This window comes from Macaca mulatta, chromosome 1 (genome assembly GCF_049350105.2).
Source record: "Macaca mulatta isolate MMU2019108-1 chromosome 1, T2T-MMU8v2.0, whole genome shotgun sequence".
NCBI lineage: Eukaryota > Metazoa > Chordata > Mammalia > Primates > Cercopithecidae > Macaca > Macaca mulatta.
Genome location: NC_133406.1, coordinates 60,897,310 through 60,908,149, shown reverse-complemented (window position 1 = coordinate 60,908,149; position 10,840 = coordinate 60,897,310). Strand labels below are relative to the sequence as shown.

The following is a 10,840-nucleotide window of genomic DNA, read 5'->3' as shown; positions in this document are numbered from 1 at the left end:
CTATTGGGACTGGAGTCCCTTCAAAGTGGTTAAGAGATGGCCCTCCAGCCTCCCAGTGAGGGGCAGCTCATCACCTTGGAAGCAGCCCATTCCATTGCTGGACTGAAATCTGTCAGCAGTCCTAGGGCTGGGCTTAGCCCTTTGTTCTGCTCATCCCTCCCCTAACACTCATCCCTCCACCCATCCAGAGATCAAAGTACCTCTGCTCAAGCTGGACTGAGATAGGAGGTCGGGAGGATGTGATGGGGTGGTTCAGAAGAATAGACAGATTTCCAGCCTTTATGAGATGGAGATGCTCTCATCAGGCTTCTGTTGAATTCCCAGAGCCCCAGGAATGCCTTTATCCAAAGAGACTCCAGATATACACTCCAAAACTAAAGAGAATTGATTTGTGGATTCTCTGATGTTTGGATTATCTGTGACTTGGGATAATCACAAGTTGGCCTGATGGTTTGTGACTCTGGTTTGAAGTGGAGGGAAGGAGGAAATATCTGAAATCTGAACCAGCTGGAGCTGGGCAGATGCTACTGATCCCAAGGTCATAGCCCTGCTGAAGGCGAAGAAAGCAAGGACTCGGCAAGGCGTGGGGTGGGGTGTGGGGAGGGGGTACCTGGCATTTCACCTTTGGCTGGTGGGGCCAAGCATTCCCTAATCCCTGCCACTGCCCACCCCACCACACAGGGATCTTTGAAACCCCAGGGCTGCCAGCCCTCATGGGCAGCCAACCGCCCTCCCCTGGGGCCACCCTTCCCCCCGCCTGGGACAGGCTCTCCAGGGCTGACTCAGGGTCCTGTGGGGTTAGTCACATTCGCTTATAGCTGCAGAGTCAGAGGCCAAGGATGGAGATCGGACCAGCTGGGCACCAGCACCCTGGCTGTTGAAGGCCAGTCGGGGTGATGGATGAGGGAGTGACTCCTCAAGGGGCCCTTGTGGTTCTAGGACCCGCTGTCTGCCTGGCAAGACATGGAGTCATCTAGCAGAAGGCAAGGCCATCCAGGGAGAGCCAGATCCAGAGGCTCCCAGGCCCTGCACTGCCACTCCCCAGCCGAGACAGCAGGGTTGAGAGGCAGCCACACCCTGGTGTCCCCAGTCCCCAGGAAAGGGAAGAGCATGCATGCTGCTGAGGCCCCTGAATAAATCACATTTACTTATTTTTACATTGTGAGCACGTCTTACATGCTAAAGAGTGCATAGATGTATTTGTTTGATTTGAAGAATGACTATGTAGTGAGAACCTGTGTAACCACCACCCAGGTCAGGAAAGGAAACCTCATTAGCACCCCTGCAGCCACCATGATCACATACACCCTGTTCCTCCGCCTAGAGGCCATCGCCATCCTAACTTTTGTACTGGCCTCATCTTCCTTTCTGGCCTTACCACCCACGGATGCACCTTGAAGAAGAGAGCCCGGTGTTGACTGCATTTGGCTTTAATGTAGATGAGACAGATGAGACGCACCATTTCTGTGTGCCTTGCTCTTCTGCTCTCACTGGGTCTGTGAGTAGCTGAAGTTGCTCATTTGACCCCATGCTTTGCTTTAGATTTGCATAAACACTCCACAGTTATTTATCCATCACATTGTTGAGGGACAGCTGTTTCCCCCCACATTTGACAAGTACAAATAACATTACCATGAACCTTCTTCTTCATGGCTCCTGGGGCATGTGTGGGTGTTACATGAGTGGCACGGCTGGGTCACGGAGTAGGCACCTCATCCATTTTACTAGGCACTAGTAAAACTCTCACATTTTCCGGAGTGACTGCTCCAACACCAGCAATAAAAGTTCTTAATGCTCTCCCTCCTTCCTGACACATGGTATTTTCTGGCTTTCCAATGATTCCCAGTCTTAACATTTTATTGAATAAATGAATCAACAACTAGAAATCTGGCCATATCTGCCTCCTTTGGCACACTGAGAAAGTCCATGCCCACAGCCTGCTTGGAAGAGTCTAGAAGCTTCAGAGTGCTCTCCTCCACTGGGGCGTCTTCAAGATCTGCCTACGACTGCACCCCACCCCGAAGGGCAAGGGGTTCTCTGTAATAGGTGGAAAACTGAGGCCCACGGCAGGCATCAGGGGAGACAAGCTCCTTACCAGCCGCCCAATAGAGACAGGAGCCAGGGGACTTAGTCCCCCTTTCTTAGTTCCAATGCTGGAGGACCATCCTCTGAGCAGCTCCACCCTCAGCATCTCAATTCCCTCCCTCTCTAGGGCCCTCAGCCTCATACAGCACAGGCAAGAGTCCCTGGGAACTGTGGGAGCCCGGGGAATGTGGGCCCCAGAGGCAAAGCTGGTAGTGCTCACAAGGAAGACTGTTCCAAATTCTCAGGGCCCCAGCACCCAGTCTGAGAAGCTCTGGGCACAAGTGGCTCCATAGAGGCCAGACACACAGAGCCTGAGCTGGGCTCATTCTCCAGATAGAAGTTCTTCCTCCCATTGCCCTGACACCTGGCACATGGCCTGCTTGATGTCCCATCTCACCCATCTGCACCCTCCCCCAGCTGGGCACCAGCACCCTGGCTGCTGAAGGCCAGTCGGGGTGATGGATGACGGAGTGACTCCTCAAGGGGCCCTTGTGGTTCCTCCCCCAGAGCTATTCCTGGCCTGGGCTCCTCTCCACCCTCCAGTCCTTCTGCTTGACCTGACCCCACAGCTGGGAATCGTTTGCTGGGGGTGGGGCAGCCCCTGACTATATAAGCCTGGACCTAGGTGTCCTGGGCACCCTAGAGGCCCAGGCCCCCCAACGGCTGACCCCTGCATACTCCAGCCTGGCCCCCCAGCCAGTCCAGCAATGATGGAAAAAACCACCTCCGAGGACCCTGCCTGCAGTCCAGAGGAGACCGCATCTGAATCTGCCAAGGTGCCCACCGCAGAGCCTCCCGGAGAAGTGGCAGTATCAGAGTCCACCGGGGAAGAGCAGGTGCCCAAGCCGCAGGCCCCTGCCCCTCAGGCCCCTGCAGCCCCCGTAACCACTAAGCCTGCACCCCCAAGTGAAGGTGACTGAAGGTGGGGCAGGGGAAGGAGGGAGGCAGGCATGTCAGGGGTGGAGGGGAGCTCTTGGCCATGAACCTCTTCATCTCCCCAGATGTCCCCAGTGCCCCACTGCTGCTGACTCTGGAGGATGTGAGCAACAGCTCTGTGACTGTGAGCTGGGAGCCCCCAGAGAGGCTGGGGAGGCTGGGCCTCCAGGGCTATGTGCTGGAGCTCTGCAGAGAGGGAGGTGAGTTCTGGGCTAAGTCTTGCATACACCCAGGGGAGGTTGTCATGGAGAGTTGCAGGGACAAGTGCGTAGGCCATGTTGTTGGTCAGTCTGGGAGAGACACAGAAGGGGGTGATGCAAGCGGTGGGCTCCTCAACCCACCTATCCTTTCTTGCTCCACCAGCAGGAGAGTAAGAAAGGGTAGGTGGGTGGGTTGAGGGGCTCCCTTGTCCTCAGTTCCAAGGAGTCTCTGAGTAAGAGAAGGGTAAGGGGACTCTGGGTTCTCCTTTGGCGAGAAGGGAAGGAAGTGCTAAGTCTCAGAGGACCCTGAAGTGTAGGAAGTGGAGAGGGAGGAGCAGGAGAGAGGAATGTTAGCATAAGAGACAGTGAGGAGAAAGCAGGAATGGGGTGGGAGTATGGGGGCTACATCCCTGATGCCACTGTCCCCCTCCATGGCCCAAGTCCAGCCTGGCCTCTGCCTCTGCCTCTGCCCCTACCTTGCTGTGTGACTTTGCAATTGTGTCCAACCCTCTCTGGGCTTCCACAACCTCATCTCTGGCCATGATTTCAGGGCTCTAACATCAGGTGTCTTTTATGCCATTTGACAAGAAGTCAGGGAAGGTAGAGAAGGGAAAAATGAGGCCCAGAGAGGGAGGCCGATTTCCCCAGATCACCAGCAGGCAAAGAAGCCCCATGGAGAGGGGCGCCTGTGGCCACACTGCCAAGACCTCACACTCTCTCCATCCCCTCAGCCTCGGAGTGGGTGCCTGTGAGTGCCCGGCCCATGATGGTGACCCAGCAGACCGTGCGGAACCTGGCTCTGGGAGACAAGCTCCTCCTGCGGGTGTCTGCAGTGAGTTCCGCAGGGGCTGGCCCGCCGGCCATGCTGGACCAGCCCGTCCACATCCGAGAGAATATCGGTAAAGCCCATCCTGGCCTTCAGCTCCCCAGCCCTTCCCAAACACCTCATCTAATGGAGAAACTGAGGCCAGCAGGTAGAGGGAGCCAGGCAGTCATTTCCCCCGTCCCACACTCACATGCACAAGCCACACACTATCACATCTTGCCTGAAGAAAGTTCCAGGTTCCTCAGCAGCAAGGGGCCTCTGGAGGTCTAAGAAGCCATTTCCCTGAGTGGTCCAGCCCCCACGCCTTGAGGAAGGGGCTTCCTGATGCTCAGAAACAAAAGGTCAAGTTCCCTGGGTCTCCTGCTCAATGCTAAGGGTCCATGTGTTCTTTCTCCCATCTAATCTCAATTCCTCCAGTGGCCATAAACACTCATTTTCTGCCCATTTCCTGTGTCCTGGGTTCCAGATTCTCTCAAAGGTCTTGAAACAGAGAGAAGGCCCTACTTGCCCCTCGTTCCACCACGGTCCTAGTGGAAAGAAAAAGAGGGTCTGCGAAAGGTCCATGAGGACTTCTCCATCGCAGAGGGCGTACCTCACTGGGGCCCCGCAGGCCAGCTGCCATCCCCATTGCTAATATTTCTATTTGCAAGGTGCATTAGCCTCAATCCTCCCCTTGCTCCCCTCCCAGAGCTGATCAGGTTTCAGTCTGTTAATGACAGTGAGTCATTTGGTGTGATCTGAGGTCTCTGGGGACAGCACAGTCCCCCAGGGTGAGGAGAGACACAGGCAGGCAGGTGGCCTGAGGCCTTCTCCACCTTCCTTCTTGTTCCTCCACAAGGGGATGGATGGTTCCTGGAAGAGGCTAAACAGAACTCTGTAGCTCTAGACAAGGCCTCCAGAAGGAGAGGGGATCCATAAGAGGGGTGAAGTCTGAATTCAAAAGGAAATGTTCAGCTCTGAGGCCTGAGAGACATGGGAACCATGGGGTTAGGGAGCTTAGATTCATAGACTATCGAGGCCAAGCAGATCCCAAGGAGCCCAGAGCATCCCTTGAGGCCACCCAGCCTTTTATTGGCAGTCCCAGAGTCTGATGCCTACACAGGACCACTCATGCCCCACTGCACTTCAGGGCCTCTTCTCCGGTGGCACCCAAAACCCAAGGACATTCCCAGCCTTTGGCTCTGAGTGAGATGTGGCCCCACCTGGCAGCTGCAGTATGGCTGTGTCGACTCTAGTCTTGGAGGTGCCAGGAAGGCCTCTTGGTTGGGAGGGTGCTGGGCTTCCCCAGGGAACCAGGGAGCTCAGACTCTGAGAGGCCCCTCAGGCCCAGCATTGATGGACCCAGCCAGACTCAGCACCCACTTCTCCATTCAAATTCCTCTGGCAGGAGAGAAGGGGATTTCCTGGAGAGAAGAGGGAGAGGAGGCTGTGAATAAGTGGGGAACAGCCAGGCTTGTCATGGGCAGGGCAGAGTGGGGGCCCTGTCCAGGATCCTTGACTGCTCAGCTGTCCCTCCTCAGCCACCTGGAGCTGCCAAACATTCTTGACCCCCTGCAGCTGTCCCTAGAGCATTCCATGCCTGAGCTCGCAGAGCCAAGTGCCCACTCAGCTAATCCTCAGAGACACCGTGTTCCTTCTCACTGTCTCATCCTCCTCCGCCCTGCGTGCCACCAACCAACTGCTGCCACCTGTTTGCTGCAAAGGAACCTCAGTCATGGGCCCAGCACCCGCAGGGGACAGGGGTGGTGGCCACTGCAGCTTCCTTTAGAATGCCCAGGGGCTTCAGTGGTTGCCCCTGACCAGGTGAGGGTCAGAAGGTCATTCCTTAGCATAACAGGTGGCTGAAATAGGACTTCAGGAAGGACTTCCCAGCTCTGAGACTAACAGATTATGGGAGGGTGACAGAGGAAGAAGGGGGGATACCTGCCCTGGCTTCACTTAGGAAGGGAAAGATCCTAATCCTCTCAATAAGGCCTGGAGACAGAGGAATGGACAAACAGGGTTTCATAAGGACTCCTCTGAAAGTCCTGGGCTTGTGGAGGGTGGGGGGTATTAGAGCAGGAAGACGGCAGTGGCCTCCCCTTCTTAGAAGTGCAGCCGGACAGGTGCAGCACCTGCTCCCCAGCAGGGGGAGACAGAGAGTCAGCTAGGGCCCATCTGGTGCTTGGGAATGCCTGGGCTGCAAGGCAAATCCCATCCTGGCAGAGTCGAGGCGCCAAGGGAGTGCCCAGGATGCTTACCAGTTCACACCGTGGAGGCGCTGACCTCCTGAAACCTCCTGCTCCCTTAAGGGACGTGGGCCCCTAGACCTCAGGAGTGAAAGTTTCACCCTTCCTGCAAGGAGGGACCCCACCGCAGCCAGGCACACGCAGGACCCTCCTCCCAGCCAGCATCCCTCACCAGCTATCCCCTGCCCCACCTCAGAAACCCCAATCAGCCACCTCACTGCACTGCTAAGCCCAGACTCTTGCTTTGATCTAGAGGCCCCCAAGATCCGTGTCCCCCGCCACCTCCGTCAGACCTACATCCGCCAGGTAGGAGAGACGGTCAACCTGCAAATCCCCTTCCAGGTGGGTATTTCCCCCACCAAGGGTAAGAGGCTGGGTGGGAACCAGGGCCCCCATTTAAGGGGAGCCTGGGAAATGGCAGGATCTCCAAGGGTTGGGCTGAGACCCAGTGAGACGGCCTCATCCTCCCACAATCATGTACATGACTCATTGGTGATTCTCAGCCTGGGGATGGGCAGGTGGGCCCCAGAGCGGGCTGGACACCTGGAAGATGTGGCTCAGGGCAGCCCCTGTGGCTCCAGCCTCTGCTGCCCCTCCTGAGAAGGGCCAAAGGGACAGGCTTCCCCGAGAATAGCTCGAGACTCCTAGAGTTAAGGGGGTGTGGGGACGCTGGCACCTCCCTACACTCACCCTGGGGACTCCTCCCTGCCAGGGGAAGCCTAAGCCTCAGGCCACATGGACCCACAACGGCCATGCCCTGGACAGCCAGCGGGTGAGCGTGCGCACCGGGGACCAGGACTCCATCCTCTTCATTCGCTCGGCCCAGCGCTCCGACTCGGGCCGCTACGAGCTCACCGTGCACGTGGAAGGCCTGGAGGCCAAGGCAGCCATTGACATCCTGGTGATTGGTATGGAGCCAGGGGAACAGTGCTGCCTCAAGGGGGACCTGGAGCCCCCGACCTCCTATCCCAGAGCTGACGGCTGATGGGAGCAGGCCAAGGGAGTGTGGCAGGAGCCAAATCTTGGATGTAGGGGCTCTGTGGCCAGCCTGGCCCTCACGCTCACTTCTCCTCGCACTCTGGGCCTACAGAGAAACCTGGACCTCCCAGCAGCATCCGGCTCCTGGACGTCTGGGGCTGCAACGCTGCTCTTCAGTGGACGCCACCCCAGGACACAGGCAACACAGAGCTCCTGGGCTACACGGTGCAGAAGGCAGACAAAAAGACAGGGGTGAGGCTGGCTGAGGCAGAGTGGGGTCAGGGTACGAAGTGGTCAAGGTGGTGGAGAAGGCCCATCCTACTGAGTCTAGGGACCGAGTCTAGGGATCCAGTTCTGGTCTGCCCACTGCTAACCTGACTCCCTAGGAGGCCCTTAACAAGACTTTTCCTCTCTGGACCTCAGATGCCTCCTGAAGACTGTGAGGAGGGCTGGCCCGGGCTGTCTGAAGCCTTTCAAGCTCCGGAGCCACACTTCTCAAATCTTAATGTCCACATGAGTCACCTGGGGAGCTTGCTAAGAGGCAGAGTGTGACTCAGTAGGTCCAGGGTGGGGGCTGAGGGCCTGCATTTCTAAGAAGTTTCCAGGTGATGCTGAAGTTGCACATCTGTGGGCCACACTTTGCACGCGAAGGCTCTAGGATTCTCTGAGGACCCTTCAGAGGTCACCTGAGTGACCCAGGGGGCCCTTCTTCCAATTCAATGTCCCTGAGGTCCAAAGCTGGATGGTTCAGCATCCCAGGGTTGGGGGCATGGAATGAGTTCCTGTGAGGAGAGGGCTCCAGGGTAAGCAGGGAGGGCGAGGACAGGGGTGAGAAATGAGGGTGACGCCCAGGGCCCTGCAGCAATGGTTCACAGTGCTGGAGCGCTACCACCCAACCACCTGCACCATCTCTGACCTCATCATTGGCAACTCGTACTCCTTCCGGGTCTTCTCAGAAAACCTGTGTGGACTCAGCGCCTCAGCCACCATCACCAAGGAGCTCGCCCACATCCAGAAGGCAGGTGGGTTTGGGCCCAGAGCTGGCTGTGCTAACTCTCTCTCTGTCCCTGCCTCTTCCTCGGCATCTCTGCACCCCTCTCTCTGGGCTTCTCCTGGGCGTCTGCCCCTGGAACACGGGCTGTCCCCTCACTCCACAGCTATGCATACACACGCACAGAATGGCTGTAAAGTAGTGGATGTGGCTGGTTGATTTTAACAAACACATCAGAGCAAATCCACACAAATGAAAGATGCCCCTTTGGAGGCTGTGTACTTATTCCAGAGATGTGTGTGCATCCGCCAAGTTTCAGGCAGAAAGTGTCCGAAGGGAATCTAAAGGGTGACCCACAGGTCATGGATAGGTAGTGTGCTAAAAAGGGTGAGTTTGCTAAAAGCAAGCCTCCCAACCCTAATACACACCACATAGATGGACAAGAGAGATAGGAGTATTTACTGTCTCCACACAGGCACCTGACCCTCTTGTGTCAAATGTTAAACCCTGGGCCCTTTTCCCTGTCCCTTGTGTGCCCCGAGGCCCTCTCCGACCCACAGTCTGTGCGGGTTCCAGAAGGCAAACTTTTTTTAACACTAGCCTGAACTGCACAGAATTAGGAAGAAATTTTTGTTTAGAAAAGGAAAGCCAGTCAAGTCTCCAATGACAAACACAAAGGAAATATGGCATCTCTGAGTTACTAGCCTCCACCTTCTGCCAAGATGCTCTCATCTCTGGTTTTTCCACCTTCTCTTCTCTGCTCACCACCCTGACCCACCCAGCTACAGTCTCAGCTCTCTCTGCCTCTTTGAGATTGTCCAAGTTCCCGCAAATAAGCCATGACTTGCTATCCATAGATCGTGGATCACAGTCAGTCCTAACAGGTCTCCTTCACTCCTGTAAGCTCAGATTCACCCGACTTTCTCCCCTGAACCCAGATATTGCTGCCAAACCTAAAGGGTTTATTGAGCGAGACTTCTCAGAAGCCCCTTCATTCACCCAGCCCCTGGCTGACCACACCTCCACCCCTGGCTACAGCACCCAGCTGTTCTGCAGTGTCCGAGCTTCACCCAAGGTGAGGGTCCAGGCCCTGCTGTGCCCTGGGCTGGTGGGGGCAGATGGGGACAGCAGGGCTGAGGAATCCTCCAGGCATCCACACCTAAGCCTGGGGATAGCCTTTGAGTGCCCCGCTCCAGTCCACACCTCCCCAGCTCTCTTCTGACCATGCCTCCCAGCCCAAGATCATCTGGATGAAAAACAAGATGGAGATCCAGGGCAACCCCAAATACCGTGCCCTCTCTGAGCAAGGCGTCTGCACCCTAGAGATCCGGAAACCCAGCCCCTTTGATTCTGGGGTCTACACCTGCAAGGCCATCAACGTGCTGGGGGAGGCATCTGTGGACTGCCGGCTGGAGGTCAAAGGTGAGAGTTTGAGGATGGGAGAACAGGAGTAAGCACCTCTCTGGAGCTGAACTAGAGGCAGCAGAGAGCTTAAAATCAAGGCAGAAGAGAAGGGGTAGTAAGATTGGCGTCAGGCTGTGCTGATTACTTTCCAAGTGGGAGGGTGGACAGGTGTAGAAGAGGGTGTATAACCGTGAACCTTGTCAGTTCCCCGCCACTTCCCCCAAACTCTAACTGCAGCCTCTCTTCCAGCCTCAGCCACGCACTGAAGAGCCACAGGAGGAGGCTGTGATGAGGAGCCAGGTAAATGGCCTGACTCACCCGCTCTGTCACCTCTGCGGGTGGCACGGAAGCAGAGAGGAGGCCGGGAGCAGGGGGTGGGAGTGAAAAGGGAAGGTGGTGGTCAGCTCTGGGTACAAACTTGAGGACACAGGCAACTAGCACGCATGTCCAGAGACTTGCAGTGACGTTGCAGGGCCAGGCAATGCCGGTGTGGTCCAGAAGGGGGTTGATTCCGTGGACCGCCACATGACCAGAGTCTGCTCCCAGCTCTGAGTGACCTTCAGCAAAGGTGTTCTCTCTGGACACATTTCCTCATCCGAAAACTGGGGATAACAACCTTTCCCTGCCTTCCCTCCCCTGGTGGTTCTGCGGCTCTGCATAAGTACAGAAGTATCTAGAACTGCAGTGGGCAGAGTTCAGACCTGGGCTTGGTCCTGAGGGAGGGAGGCCTGGTGAGAAAGAGGGTGCTGCTCCCCCTCCCCTCTCTGCACCTCTCTGGCCTGCAGCCGAGCTCTGCTCACACGAGGGCTCAGGAAGCATGTCCTCCTCCAGGTGCTGCAGGCTTGAAGGGTCAGGTCCGCCAGGCCCACAGTCAAACTCCAGAGATGTCCAAGACCCCCACTTCCATAGCGACGGCTGATGGAACTGCCCCTGGTACCTGCTGGCCTCCCTCCCACAGAGGCTGTTGTCCAGAACTCAGGACTGGGCCTGGTAGGCCCCGGGCCATGCTATCTGGGCTCAAGGGGTGCTGGAAGGCGCAGAGATTGGAGTGCCCTGCGGAGTTGCGCACTGGGTGGGAAGCACTCCAATAAAGATGCGTGGTGTTACAGCGCGGGGCCTCTGTGCCACTGAGCGTCATCATCTAGGGGGAGGTGCTGTGTCACCAGGAGGCGGGGGTGTCTGAATGTTTCAC

The 10,840-nt window shown here is 56.7% G+C and overlaps 1 protein-coding gene across 9 annotated transcripts; it reads left to right on the top strand.

The window, feature by feature from the left end:
* The first annotated feature begins 1,133 nt into the window (after window positions 1-1,133).
* MYBPH (myosin binding protein H) lies at window positions 1,134-10,756 on the top strand. Of its 9 annotated transcripts, none has more exons than XM_078003580.1 (11): window positions 1,134-2,997; window positions 3,087-3,221; window positions 3,953-4,120; window positions 6,529-6,581; window positions 6,988-7,183; window positions 7,366-7,505; window positions 8,116-8,275; window positions 9,183-9,319; window positions 9,568-9,666; window positions 9,898-9,948; window positions 10,480-10,756. In XM_078003580.1, the coding sequence occupies exons 1-11, from the start codon at window positions 2,793-2,795 to the stop codon at window positions 10,492-10,494; spliced, it is 1,359 nt and encodes a 452-aa protein (XP_077859706.1). In that variant the 5' UTR covers window positions 1,134-2,792; the 3' UTR covers window positions 10,495-10,756. The 9 variants fall into 9 exon arrangements, with proteins under 9 accessions (XP_077859706.1, XP_028707935.2, XP_077859700.1 ...); XM_028852102.2 differs by having other exon boundaries at window positions 9,480-9,666; XM_078003574.1 differs by having other exon boundaries at window positions 6,529-6,617; window positions 9,183-9,307; window positions 9,456-9,666.
* The last annotated feature ends 84 nt before the right edge of the window (window positions 10,757-10,840 follow it).